Below are 15253 nucleotides of genomic sequence, written 5' to 3'. Positions count from 1 at the left end.
GAGAAAGAGAGTTAATGAGAAAGGGAGAGAGGGAGGGGAAGGAGAGAGGGAGAGAATAAGAGAGAGATACACCTGAGAGAAGGGGAGAGTGAGATAGAGAGGATGAGAGGGAGAGACTTTAGAGATAAAGAATGGGAGAGAGAGAGAGAGAGAGAGAGAGAGAGAGAGAGAGAGAGAGAGAGAGAGAGAGAGAGAGAGAGAGAGAAGTGAAAAAGAGAGGGGGGGTAGGGAGAGAGTGGGAAAGAGATACACTTGACAGAGGAGGAGAATGAGATAGAGAGATAAAGGCAGAGAGGGAGAGAGACTTAAGAGAGAAAGAATGGGAGAGAGAGGGAAAGAGAGAGAGAGAAGATTCATGGAACATTGTTTAGGCACATAGCATGTTGATAGAAGATTTGACTAACATAGCGTGTTAGTCGCTTTTGTTGATTCGCGAACTACGTGGCCACCATTTCCTTTTGCCCCGCGAAACAACGAATTCGACTAACATAGCGTGTTAGTATATTTCGTAGACTGCGTGGCCGCCATTTCTTTTTCCTCGTGAAACAGCGAATTCGACTAACATAGCGTGTTAGTCGCTTTCGCTGATTCGCAGGCTGCATGGCACAAACGAAGTGACTACATCAAGGAAGCATACGCCGATAAGACCGAAACAACCCGATAAGTTAGCGACAGGTTAGTCAATCGCAGTCGTTCATTGCACCTTACATCGACAAGCTAGTCAATCGTGTTAGCGACAGGTTAGTCAATCGTGTTAGCGATAGGTTAGTACAACGTGTTAGCGACAAGTTAGTCAATTGTAGTCGTTCATTGCAAAATCGACGGTGTAAAACACGCGACTAACATGCATGTTAGTCGATCCATACTGTCATTTTGGACCTAGAATAGACGCGTCCGATGCAATAAGACTCATCGGGATAGCTTACGCTATCGGAGAAACATTTTTAGAGTTGTGTCGATACCTAATGGGTAGAATGCCACAGAGGTCAGATCTATCGGGGAGACTATAACTATCAGAAGCAAGAAAAATACGCTATGCCGACGCCCGATGAAGCAATCAGTGAAAGTTACGCTGATCAAAAATAAAGTTAGGGATGTCATCTGGCTCCAAAACGACACTACGGATTGACTAACACACGTGTTAGTCATGCGTTTTACACCATCGATTTTGCAATAAACGGCTTCAATTGACTAACAAGCTGTTTATTGCAAAATCGATGGTGTAAAACGCACAACTAACACGCATGTTAGTTAATCCGTAGTGTCGTTTTGGAGCCAGATGACATCCCTAACTTTATTTTTGATCGGCGTAACTTTCACTGATTGCTTCATCGGGCGTCGGCATAGCGCATTTTCCTTGCTTCCGATAGTTATAGTCTCCCCGATAGATCTAACCTCTGTGGCATTCTGCCCATCGAGTATCGACACAACTCTAAAAATGTTTCTCCAATAGCGTAAGCTATCCCGATGAGTCTTCTTGCACCAAACGCGTCTATTCTAGGTCCAAAATGACAGTACAGATCGACTAACATGCGTGTTAGTCGCGCGTTTTACACCGTCGATTTTGCAATGAATGGCTGCGATTGACTAACCTGTTGCTAACACGCTGTACTAACCTATCGCTAACACGATTGACTAACTTGTCGATGTAAGGTGCAATGAACGACTGCAATTGACTAACCTTACTCTCCTTATCGGGTTGTTTCGGTCTTATCAGCGTATGCTTCCTCGATGTAGTCAATTCGTTTGTGCCACGCAACCCGCGAATCAACGAAAGCGACTAACACTCTATGTTAGTCAAATTCGTTGTTTCGCGAGGAAAAAGAAATGGCGGCCACGCAGTCCGCGAAACAGCGAAAGCGACTAACACGCCATGTTAGTCGAATTCACAGGTTTCACAGGGCAAAAGAAAATGGCCGCCATGCAGCCCACGAATCAACGAAATGTACTAACACGCTATGTTAGTTGAATTCGTTGTTTCACAGGGCAAAAGGAAATGGCGGCCACGTAGTTTGCGACTCAACAAAAGCGACTAACACGCTATGTTAGTCGAATCTTCCATCAACATGCTATGTGCCTAAATAATGTTCCATGAATCTTCTCTCTCTCTCTCTCTCTCCCATTCTTTCTCTCTTAAGTCTCTCTCCCTCTCTGCCTCTATCTCTCTATCTCACTCTCCTCCTCTGTCAAGTGTATCTCTTTCCCACTCTCTCCCTACCCCCCCTCCCTTTCTCTTTTTCACTTAAGTCTCTCTCTCTCTCTCTCTCTCTCTCTCTCTCTCTCTCTCTCTCTCTCCCATTCTTTATCTTTGAAGTCTCTCCCTCTCATCCTCTCTCTATCTCACTCTCCCCTTCTCTCAGGTGTACCTCTCTCTTATTCTCTCCCTCTCTCCTCCCCCTCCCTCTCTCCCTTTCTCATTATCTCTCTCTCTCTCTCTCTCTCTCTCTCTCTCTCTCTCTCTCTCTCTCTCTCTCTCTCTCTCTCTCTCTCCCTTTTTTTCCCTTTTTCAAATTAGTTTTAAAAAATTTTGAAATGAATGATGAGATTCTTAATTCTTATTAATTGGAGCCATTGATGAAGAGGATTCAAATCGACTCACTTGAAGCTGATAATTATGAAGCATTGTGCATAAGTGTGTGAAAGAAGCATAATAAAAAAACAAAATCTTATCTCTAATATCATTTTGCAAATTATTAATGAAAAATATTTAAACATCACCATTAGTCATAGGATAAGCAATTTGTTAATGTAAATGTTTGTATCTACCAATGAAATTAGTCACTGTTTATTTAACTCCTTTCTTACAATGCTTAAAATTAGTTGAAGTAATGTGAGGACCAGTTTTTTTTTTTAAATGCTACACAAATGCATTAGACAATTTATGAAAATAATCAATTAATCGAGGCAAAGAACAAAACCATTACAAAGCTTTATCTATTAATATACAGGTGAATAGTTCTTACATAATTCTATGATCATGAGAGAAATCACTAAACAAAGTTTGAAATGTTCTCACATGAGTTTAGAGGTCACCTTTTCCATTGTATAACTCAAAATAGGGAACCTCCATGTATTGTGGGATAAGTGTGTGAACAATGTCATCAGAAAGTGGGCTAGCCATATCACATGTAGGAACATTGGATTTGGTCTGAATTAAAGAAGCTAATTATTATTGTAATGATAAAACACTTTGAGCCAAATTATGTATAGTGGCTTCGATGGATGAGTTGTATTTGGACATATCTGATTGTGATGGAGGTGTGAAATTGTGATAGGTAGGCTGATCGTTGGAGTAAGAAGGTGGAATATTATGGTAAGTGGGTAAAGGAGATGGTTGGGAAATAGAGAGATTGTTGGGAAATAGAGGGAAGGCTAATAGAAGATAGTATGCAGGAGTATTTATTTATAGGATTTCCCCCATGACTACATGTGTAGCATTAAGATTTTGTGTATAGGTAGCCATGATGGGAGATGTATATGTAGGCACATTAGACAAAGATGTGGGAATAAAATGTTCATCTTGATGTGGGAATAATCATGGAGGGGTTAGTATGCCTTCTCTTGGATCATTTTAAGCATATCTGGGCTATATCCTTGTTACAAGTGTAGTTGTCGTTATAAGGTACAAGATTGATGGTACATAGTTTAGGGAACATAGGGTTGAGGGTAGTGGTCGTATTGATTCCTCCCTTTATCTCTTCATCTTCCTCTTCGTAGTGGTTATATAGGATCTAGTCTCAAAATTAGTATATGACAATAGTAGGATAGGATAGGGCCCAAATAGGCTTAAAATGATCCAAGAGAAGGCATACTAAAGTAGGGGCCCAAGTAGAGTGTGAATCTTGTAAAGGATTACAATTTACAACACTATAGAATGATAGTAACATATCATACAAAAGTCTAATAAAACACTCAAATCAATAATTCTAATGATAGTAACTTAGGGATTAGCTAAGAAAGAAAACGCAAACAAGAGGAGGATAATGAGGACCCAAGTCAAACTTTGTTACCACAAAACTAATGCCTTAAATCAAAATAATTATAAGATTTATATCTCACAATCTAATTGACTCATCAAGAACCAAGGAAAACTAGAACATTTAAATATAAGATAACATTTGACAATAAATTTGAGTAGAAATAACTTGGGATTCATCGTTCTTTTTGGAAATATGGGGTGTGTATGCAAGGAACGCCATGTTTCTGTTGGCAATTGACACTCATTTGGTGGTTATCGATGCTTGATTAATGGTTACTCTCCCTTTATTCTCTATATTTCTTCTCTCTCTCCCCTCTCTAGGTCTCTCCTATACTCTCTCCCTCTCTCTCTCACCTTCCCTCCTTATCTCCATATATATCCTTCCTTCTCTCCTCCATCTCTCTTCTCTTCTTCTCCTCCTATTGTTTCTCTCCACTCTCTCTTTGTTCTCTTGATCACTACCTATCCCTCCCAACATCTCTCTCCATACCTATTTTTCTCTCTTATTTTCTTCTCTCTCTCCCTCACCTATCTACCTCTTCCCTCTCTAGGTCTCTCAGTCACTCCCTACCCACCTCTCCCTCTCTTCTTAGATATCTCTTTCTCTTTATTCTTCCCTCTCTCTTCTTCTCTCTCCCTCCCCTCTTCGGGTAATCACCTCTCCCTCCTCGATATAGTATTTAGATAATAGGTTTTAGGATATAATATTTACAATATAAGGTACAAGATTGATGGTACATAGTTTAGGTAACATAGGGTTGAGGGTAGTGGTCATATTGATTCCTCCCTCTATCTCTCCATCTCTCTCTCTCTCTCTCTCTCTCTCTCTCTCTCTCTCTCTCTCTCTCTCTCTCTCTCTCTCTCTCTCTCTCTCCCTCCCTCTCTGTCTCCCCCTTCCTTACCCTCGTATATATCTTCCTCCTACGCTCTCTCATACTCTCTCTCTCACTCCTCTCTCCATTGTCTAGGTCATCACCTCTTCCTCCTAGCCTCTCTCTCCCTCTCTTGTATTTCTAGGTTTCTCCCTCCTCTCTCCACCTCTATACCACTCCATATATGTCTCATTAGGCACCTCTATCTATGTCCTTGTATGTATGTGTCCCCTCTCTCTCCCATATAGGTATACAAGCTTGATGTAACATTGTTTAGGGTAGATAGGGTTGAGGGTAGCACGGTGGTATTGATACTTCTCTCTATCTCTCCATCTTCCTCTCTCTTTCTTCTCTATCACCTCTCTCTTTATTCTCTTTCACCTATCTCTCCCCTTCCTATGTCTCTCCCTCCATCTCTATCTCCCCATTCCTTACCCTCATATATATCTTCCTCCCCTACTCTCTCATACTCTCTCTATTTCATCTATTCTAACACATGTTTTTCCCCTTATAAAGATACCTAGAGGGCGAGAGAGATTTTAGATAGCTAGATGAGAAGAGAGGGGTGAGATAGATAAAGGGGGATAGAAGAGGAGAGTTGATGAATTAGGAGAATGAGAGAGAAGATGAGGGAGAGAGAGAAAAGAGAAAGAGAGGGCCAAGGAGGGGGAGAGGGAGAGGTATACATGGAGTTAGATACCTAGAGAGGTAGATAGGTGAGGGAGAAAGAGAAGGAAATGATAGAGAATTTAACGGAGAGAGAGAGAGAGAGAGAGAGAGAGAGAGAGAGAGAGAGAGAGAGAGAGAGAGATGGGTTATATAGAGATATAAGATACCTAGAGGAGGAGAGAGACATGAGAGAGACCTAGATAGGGGGAGGGAGGGAGGGTTGAGAAAGATTGAGGAGAATATAGAGAGGCTGGTAATGAGATATGGATGGATATGTAGAGAGGTGGAAAGAGAAAGTGGGAGAAACCTAGAGAGGGGTAGAGAGGGTGTGATGGAAAGATGGTGATGTTGATGGTAAATAGAATAAGAATTAGTAGGGAAGGGGGAGAGAGATGTGAATAAGGGGTGAAATACATGAATCCTATATATACCCACTCCATTCCACTACCACCAATAAAAAATATTTAAGATAAATTAAAATGACTCCTTCAACCCTAAATCTAGAACTTTATTGCATTTTATTTTCCCTAATTTAAACAATGTATACTTCATGATTTTGCCATGGATTATACTGAACAATATCATGTTTACTAACATGTGATAAACATGCAAGGATAATTACCTAACAATCTCATGTGTAAATGCCTCTATTACCTAACTTGAGGAACATTCTATTATATAAACATGTGATAAGCATGAAAGGTTTATACCAAATAATCTCATGTGTAAATGCCTCTATTACCTAAAGAGGAACATTCTATTATATAAATAATCCATTTTGTATAACATCAAATGTGAAAAAAAAAAAAAACACATCTTGCCAACCATGACTTAAGCTTCTGCATGTTTAAAAGATAAAATATGTAATTTAACCAATGACTTTGTGTTTACGATGTAATTTTATCACAAACCTACAAAAACATGAAATGAGGAATACACTTTTGTTGGGGTGCACATGCTTCTATTACCTAAAGAGGAATGCTATGGTGTCCAACCATTCATTTGAGATAACATCAAATGAGTTAACATTAAAATAAAATAAAACTATGAAGCCTTTGTTATTATTTTATTTGTGTAGATATTTTAAATTTAATTACATATATCTTGCATCTAGGTGTTCATAATTAGAATCATGATAGATTTTATCTTGAAATTTGTGAGAACTTTGTATCTCTCATGACTATTTCTCATTCTTTCTAGACTTTAATTTAGCATGTATTATATTTTTAGTAGTATCTCCTAGTCATCTTCATGATCTTATGTCTAATCTAACATACATGACTCCATCTTACCCTTCTAATACGTTCCTATAAATCATCTTATCTTTGTGCATTTCTTTTAGAGAAGCGAGTCATCTAGTTCTTATCGTAATTTTCTTCTCTTCTCTTATTCTCTACTTTCTAATAATAGATCATGAATTTAATCACAATCAAGCATAATGATCCAACTCAACTCGATCATAAAGAACAATAATAATAGAACCTCTTGGATTATAAAACTTGACGTCAATTGTGAAACACAACCTAAGCATAATGCATAGCAAGAATATAAAACAAGAAAATCTCCAAAGGTGATTATTACACGATAATATTCGAAACAATCTTGTATTTCACAATAGTAAAAAATAATGAAAGCCACTCTAGAATAGGGGCTACAGAACTTTCTGTCAACCATTGTCTAGTTGGTCTATGAATGACATAAAATATCGATTCTAGGTGAGAATTCTTGTAATGGGTATGTGCAAATGATGGGTCAAAAATGAGTGTGCGCCATCTCTTATGCACTGTGGACATCTTCAACACATCTCTGGTTGAAACCCTCAAAAGTATTTCAGCGATCAGCTCATCATGACATTCCACTTGCTTTGCACTACTTCCTACTTTCAGTCTGGGACTGCCCTCCATTTTCAACTCGCTCAAATAACCCTTCTTTTCTTTTCAATGCGGACCTTCTCCCTTGGAATAGAACAAAGAACTCTAAAATATTTACATATAGGTAGAGCCCAAGCCCATGTAAGGGTTCGTTTAAGAGATCCATAATGTTTCTGAATCCGTGTTTAAAACAATTACTTTAGTCTAAACTATAACAATTATTAAAGAAGTTATGATCTAGTATAGACATTTTAGACAAGAAAAACTTATATAGAGACCCACCATTAATGTTCGATTTGTATATATGGGAAACTAACCAACCGTTTACAACAGTGGTTTATGTGCCAGTGGAAGACATTTATGGTGGGTCGATGGTAAGTCCAATAAGTGGCGTTCACATAGACAAAGTCGCATGACGTTGGAGGCTTGCAACAACCGAACTACAATATTCAATTCAAATTTCCCATGTTATTAGTATAGAAACATATCACAACTCTAATAGAGGCCAAAATCAAATTCTCCATAGTTACAATGTTTATTATAAAAAATGAGATTTTAGGCGTATTACCTGAATTGGGGATAAATTCTTTTTGTAGAACTGCTCTGCAACTTGGTTGACTGAATCATTGGTGAAGTTTTTGCATACTTTGACATCCTGAAGGCGACTCTTAATTTTGTTCCAGTTGCTGCTCTACTCCACTGTCCTCTCTCGTATATCTACGTATGGCCAAAGCTCATCTCTGTAAAATGAGAAAATAAAGACCAATTAATGATTCCATTGTCTTCGGCGTTTCAAATCTTTTTTCCCAATTCTTAGCGTTGAAATTAACTGAAAACCCCCAAAAAATTATAATCGACAGAAAGACCAAATTTGGTAAACGCATTCTGTGCAGAGAAGATCCATGGACGCAGCGACAGAACAAAGCAACTGGATTGATTTCTAAGGCCTCGTGTTTGTAGCGGATTTCCTACTGTAATTTGACAGAATGTACTGAATTCTTAAGCGGTGAACTTAACTGAAAACAAAACAAATTGTACTAATTAACTGAAAGATCAAATTTGATATAGAACTAAGTTCAGGCAAATCATTCTGTCGAGAGAAGATCCATTGTCTTCAGCGTTTCAAATCTTGTTTCCCAATCATACAAGCCTTGCAAACGTAGTCTCCTGCTACAAAACCATCATCTGGAAAAGCCCTTGGTATCCCATCCACTCATTCGACGCTACACAATCCATGCCCGTTTCTTCCACACCGTTAAAATAGCTCAATATGTTGGTCCGCGATCTCAACTTTGACCTGCAACATGGCGTAGACGAGTCATGCAATCTCACCGTTCCATCTGACGAAACTCCCGCTACATTATCATCGCAAATGGCATGGGGAGCCATTTGGGGAGACATTCTCATAGCTGATCCGTGCCCACAACGCCACTTCCTATTACCCTCTCCTCATCCCCAGCCCTTTGACGATCGTGGACTATCCGGTATTCCCTCACAGAGGAATTTCACTGGACATGAGCAGGAACTTTTAATCTGCGAAATAAATTCTGAGGATAATCACGGCCATGAGCTACAACAAGCTCAACGTCTTCCACTGGCACATAACTTCTATGTCATTCAACCAAAACCTCCACCTCCAGATTATTTCTCTGGACCTTTCGGCTCTCTCTCGCCAGACGCAACTATTTGGCAAGATGATCATTAAGGCGGGCATTTCAAATTTTTGGCCACATGTTTACAAACTGCGTCTGGCGTTTCAAATTGAGGCAGGCTTTTCAAATCAAATTGAGGCGGGCTTTTCAAATTGACGTGGGCATTTTCAAATTGACGACGGGCATTTTCAATTTTTGGACGTGTAGCCGTGCTCGTGACCATGAGAGTGGCCGACAAATGTTAGCGGCATTCAAATCTATTCCGTCAACCGCAAAACGGCGACAAAACATGTCTCATGGCATCATGGAAGGGCATGCGATTTTAGAACTGCATCGTCACATGCCATGCCGTTTTGGAGCCAGAATAGCTACAGCCCTAAAACACTTGAATTATTTTGGAAATAAATGAGGCATGGTCCCCCAAAAGTGCCGTATCACATAAAGACTCTCTCGTGAGGGGCCTTGCCGCCAAAAAAGTATGCCGAAGCTTCCCGTAACAAGCAGAAGATTATTATTCAATTTTTTTTTAATTTTTACAAAATAATTCAGTATTTCTTTTTCAAAAATGATTGAAAATGGAAGAGACGAGAGACATGAGAGTAGCAGAAATCGACGCTTCAAGTCCACCTTAAAAGTGGCGAGTGCTCCGTGGTCTGTATGGGGCCCACATACAGAGGGCCCCACCTGGCCACGCGCAAGCAAAAGCTCAGCCTCAGGACTCGAGGCGACCGCGGTTCGACACCCACCACTCGCAGAGTAGAGTGTTATTGAGGAATCTACCTAGGTAGTGTGTTCATGACCAGACGAATTAGTACTGGAAAAGTGGGGTCTGGTGGGGGCCATTGAAAGCTTAGTGTGTATCAGAGCAGATTCACGAGCCGTGGAAATGCGGTGGCGATGGTTACAAGTGGCGCCATAAGAGGTGGGAAATGGGAGGCCCAGCTAGGTTTGGCATCTTTCTCGGCCATGCTCTTTAAAAAGGGAGGTCGGGGCACTCCAGAAAAACAACTGAATAACCTGCTAGAGTAGTGGCGAGTTGAGTTGGTTGGTTACAGGAGCAGAAGGAGCAGAGAGGGATCGGTTTTGGAAAATGTTTATTAACAAGTTTCGAGTGGAAAGCCCCAATGTGAAGTATACTGAGGAGAGAATTGAGTCTGTGTATGATTATCAGACCACTGAGCTTGTTCATGAGAACAGGAGTGGGAAGTATGAGTGGGTCGTCAAGACCAAGTCGGTTAAATATGAGTTCAAGACTGATACCAGGCTTCCCAAGCTCGGGTGTGTTGAGTTTAATTGGTGTGTTTGTTCTGTGTTTAAAGTTGTGTATTGTTTTTGTTCTTGCTTTTCTGTAATTTGTCAAGAAATTTCTTTAGCCCCAATTGATATGTGGTGGCCCGCGCTAGAACATTTACTGTCAGTTTTGAAATATTTTGAAGAAATTGTTGGTTTATGTGTGAAAATTATGAGTCCAACTTGCAGATGCATGGGTAATTGTGCGGGCTGCCTAGTTTTTTATTTACTACTTGTATGATTTCAAATATAAACTGATGCAGAGAATCTTTTGATTTAGGTGCTCAATAGTAGTTTTTTTGATGTTGCTGTTTTTGGATTGTATCTAACATTTCGGATTTAAGGATTGTGGAAATTTAATATTTTTAGTATTTTTTTTTTTTTTAAAACTTGTCTTTGTGATTTATGAAGGGTCACGCTGATGCTGAGAATCTTTTGATTTAGATTCTGAACATTATTTTTTGTATTTAACATTTCGGATTTATGCTGACTGAGAATCTTTTGATTTAGATTCTGAACATTATTTTTTGTATTTAACATTTCGGATTTATGCAGAGAATTTTTTGATTTAGATTTTGAACATTACTTTTTTTGTATTTAACATTTTAGATTTATGGATTGTGGAAATTTAATATCATTAGAAGATTTCGTTTTAATTTCGTTTTAATTTGTATTTGTAATTTGTGCAGGGTCATGCTCGTGGGATGGGGTGGAAATAACGGCTCCACACTGACCGCGGGTGTTATTGCCAACAGAGAGTAAGGATTTTCATCCTTTTGCTTCGTCAAATGTGGATCTTGTTTGTGTTGTGTTGTATTGACTGTTGATTTCACCGTGTTAACTGAAAATTTTGGATTTGATTTGCAGAGGAATCTCTTGGGTGACAAAGGATAAAGTACAGCAGGCAAATTACTTTGGGTCTCTCACCCAAGCCTCCACTTGTAGAATCGGTTCTTATAATGGTGAAGAGATTTATGCTCCTTTCAAGAGCCTCCTTCCCATGGTAAAAATTAAATTATCTTTATGTTTTCGGGTCTGACATTTTTGCGACCGATCTATAGGTCGCCAATGATGCTGCTTCGCTTTAGAATACTAGGAGTCATTATCATCTTCAGTTACTTAAAAATGTTGAAGAACTTTCATAGAATTAAGGAATTATTCATAAAATCGGTTTATCATGGAATTACTCTACTATTGTAGAATCTACGAGATTATTTTCAGCTGTGTAAATTTTTTAAATTCAAGTTCTGTTCATTTTGAATATTTTGTTGGAGAAATGAGCCACCTCCAACAGTGAGCACAAAGAGGAGTATCATAAAATCAGTTTATCAAGGAATTACTCGTACCATTGTAGAATCCACGAGATCATTTTCAGCTGTCTAGAATTTTTAAATTCAAATTTTTGAAAAATTTGTTGGAGAAATGAGCCACCTCCAAACAGCATGCACAAAGAGGAGTATGCGCATGGGAGTTCCTCTGCTCATAGAGCAGTTCTAGTCCTAATTATTCCATAAAAATAACAATTTTTACAAATTTGGATTTTCACACAATATCAGCCAAAAATTCTATTAAAATAACAATTTTTACAAATTTGGGTTTTGATACAATATCTACCAAAAAGCTCCCCACACAAAAGATGGTCAATAGCCTTTCTCATAGAGCATATCCCCATGCACATGGGGGAGATCCCAAGTTCTCATCCTAACTGTAAAAATAAGTATTTACAAATTTGTGTTTTTTAATAATAACCTTTTTAACAAATTTGTCTATTTTTTTTTGGCTATATTACAATAGAATTTGGCATTTATTTCAGATCTTTAGGATTTGGAAACCAATTTTGACTCGCTATTTAATTAATAGATTATTTCCAGATATGCAGGATATGCGAACAAATTTTGTTTATACGTCTAAAATTTATAAGATCATTTCTGACTGATTTAACGGTGGATATCACATATTTTACTTCATGAAACAAGGCATGTTCATTTTGATTCCTTTTATAGCTTCCTTCGGAGTATATCATACTTCCCATTTTGAACTTAATTTGTTTGTGCAGGTGGACCCTAACGATATTGTTTTTGGGGGTTGGGACATTAGCAACCTGAATTTGGCAGATGCCATGGCCCGAGCCAAGGTACTCGACATTGACCTCCAGAAGCAGCTGCGACCTTACATGCAAGACATGCTGCCTCTTCCTGGCGTCTTTGACCCCGATTTTATAGCTGCAAACCAAGGTGAAAGAGCAAATAATATTATCAAGGGTTCAAAGAAGGAACAGGTGCAGCAAATTGTTCAAGACATTAGGTAAGACTGCTGAATCAAGCCTTGCTTTATCTGTTTTGCAGCAGTCTTGTATACCTTTTTATCTTTCACATTGTTGATAGCTTCTAATGAAGGAAATCATTCTTTTTTTCTTTATTTGGTTGAGAAATGCATCTTGTACTACTTAAAGGAAGAAGAAAGTTATAGCCCTCCTTTAACAGGCCAGACAGGAGGTCTCTTCCTAAAAAAGTCCGCACAATTAACAGATGTGCCTTCGCCCCTAAAGGCATTTATTAAACATCTCTGTTGATAGTCGTAGATTTTCCTTTGACAAACAATGCTAATGCTTTCCTGAATTTCTTCAACTCTTGTTTCCTGCAGGGAGTTTAAGGCAAAAACAAAGGTGGACAGAGTAGTAGTTCTCTGGACCGCCAATACAGAACGGTACAGTGACGTTATGGTGGGGCTGAATGACACAAAGGAGACTCTTCTGGCATCTCTGGAAAGGGACGAGCCTGAGATCTCGCCCTCAACTCTTTATGCTTTGGCCTGTATTCAGGAGAACGTTCCTTTCATCAATGGCAGTCCTCAGAATACCTTTGTTCCAGGTTTGTAGATCCATTGCTGCAAATCTTGGGGTCTGGTTTTAGGTAGTTTAAAATTTCTACCAAGAGGGGTTTGTATTTGCAATGATGGACATTTACGATTCATGTAGTATATAGACATGGTAGACATCCCATGATCATTGGAGCGCTCAATTCTCTTCCAATCAATTTTCTTTCATATAAGAAGGAAGTTCAAATAATATTTCAACACTTTGGTTCAAGGGTTTTCCCGTGGCCTTTAGTTCTAAGACAGATCCAGACCCCAAAACCTTTATTCTGTAATCAGGTGTTGTTTCTTCATAGTTTAATGTTTCTGCGAAGAGGGGTAGTATCTGCAATGAAGAACAATTATGAATTGCGCAGTTTATATATCAATGCTTCGAGTATGATGTGTTTCAGGTCTGATAGAGCTGGCCATTGAGAATAACAGTCTTATTGGAGGGGACGACTTCAAGAGTGGTCAGACAAAGATGAAATCCGTGCTAGTGGATTTCCTTGTTGGTGCCGGTATCAAGGTCTGCAATTGCAAGAGCTATTAATACTTTATAAAATGGTAACCATGTTTAACTTTATTCCAAACTACTTGAACTGATCAATGGTTTTTCTAGTGCAGCCAACCGCCATTGTGAGCTACAATCACTTAGGAAACAACGACGGGATGAATCTGTCAGCGCCACAGACTTTCCGCTCTAAGGAAATTTCAAAGAGCAATGTTGTAGATGACATGGTTTCCAGCAATGCTATTTTGTATGGGCCTGGTGAACACCCTGACCATGTGGTTGTCATCAAGGTAAAAATTCAACAATTGTTCTTAATTTCTCTTAAATCACTTTTCTTGGTTAGCCCTGAGATTTTTCTTCTGTTATATTTCTGGCAGTATGTTCCCTATGTTGGAGACAGCAAGAGAGCCATGGACGAATACACTTCTGAAATTTTCATGGGAGGGAAGAGTACCATTGTACTCCACAACACCTGTGAAGACTCTTTGCTTGCAGCTCCTTTAATATTGGATCTGGTATTACTTGCAGAACTTAGCACCAGGATTCACCTTAAGAAAGAGAGCGAGGTATTTAACTCTTTTCATTGATCACCATAAGTTTACATTGGAATCCTTAAGAAAGAGGGCGAGGTATTTAACTCTTTTCATTGATCACCATAAGTTTACATTGCAGTGTTGTAAATTCTGGATTTGAACTAAACTTTTGCAATCATAATTATTTCAGGCCAAATTCCACTCTTTCCACCCTGTGGCAACTATTCTGAGCTACCTCACCAAAGCCCCATTGGTAAGCTCTTAATATTAATACTGGCTAAACTCATTATATCTAACATAGCAGCAACTTAATTGAGTTTCAATATCTGCATGTAGGTTCCCCCTGGTACTCCTGTGGTAAATGCCCTGGCAAAACAGAGGGCTATGCTTGAGAACATAATGAGGGCATGCGTGGGACTGGCACCGGAGAATAACATGATGTTAGAGTATAAGTGAGAAGCATAGATTTGAAGGACAGCCCGGGCCCAGGGACATGCATGCAGAGGGTTTACTTCTGGATTTCAATCACCCTCAAAGTAAAATTGGTATCAGTGTGACATCGTGTTTCCATTGCAGTTGGTTTACTTCTCTGGTTTTCAATCAGCCACCAATCCTCATTTTGTGGCTCTTCTCTTGTTACTAGAAATTATAGAACTAAAATTGGTATCCGTTGTGACATTGTGTTTCCATTGCGGTTGGTGATTACACTGCAAAAAAATTATTGACGATGTATGTAGTTATCTATATATATTATATATATACTTACATTTTAAAAAGTTGTGGTGGAACTTTCTTGCCACTGCATTCTCTTATCATAATTTTGTTGTTGTATGCTTAGTTTCAATTTTCAATTGATTGATATTCCACATTAATTTTATTTGGCCAAGGAAAATTATCATGCAAAATTATGATCGCCAGGAACAATTCTGTGTGGCCTTGTTTCAATAAGACTACATTAAGCTATTGCAGAGCTCGTGAGCAGCGGAATTACATGAATCTTCCCCTAACGAAGGAAATTCT

At 39.0% G+C, this 15253-nt stretch overlaps 1 protein-coding gene across 2 annotated transcripts; it reads left to right on the top strand.

Moving 5' to 3' along the window:
• Positions 1 to 9992: 9992 nt before the first annotated feature.
• Positions 9993 to 15051, top strand: LOC131069139 (inositol-3-phosphate synthase). 2 transcript variants are annotated; one of them, XM_058004478.2, is made up of 10 exons: positions 9993 to 10321; positions 11023 to 11091; positions 11201 to 11336; positions 12390 to 12637; positions 12977 to 13203; positions 13600 to 13715; positions 13814 to 13990; positions 14078 to 14266; positions 14424 to 14486; positions 14570 to 15051. In XM_058004478.2, exons 1-10 carry the CDS (start codon positions 10134 to 10136, stop codon positions 14687 to 14689), a joined length of 1533 nt encoding a protein of 510 aa, XP_057860461.1. In that variant the 5' UTR covers positions 9993 to 10133; the 3' UTR covers positions 14690 to 15051. The 2 variants fall into 2 exon arrangements, 1 of the variants encoding a protein (XP_057860461.1); XR_009112114.2 differs by having other exon boundaries at positions 10039 to 10321; positions 14078 to 14329; positions 14570 to 14636.
• The last annotated feature ends 202 nt before the right edge of the window (positions 15052 to 15253 follow it).

This window comes from Cryptomeria japonica, chromosome 1, assembly GCF_030272615.1.
Source record: "Cryptomeria japonica chromosome 1, Sugi_1.0, whole genome shotgun sequence".
In the NCBI taxonomy this organism is placed as follows: domain Eukaryota; kingdom Viridiplantae; phylum Streptophyta; class Pinopsida; order Cupressales; family Cupressaceae; genus Cryptomeria; species Cryptomeria japonica.
Note: the sequence above shows the minus strand (reverse complement) of the source record. Positions and strands in the feature narration are given on the sequence as shown.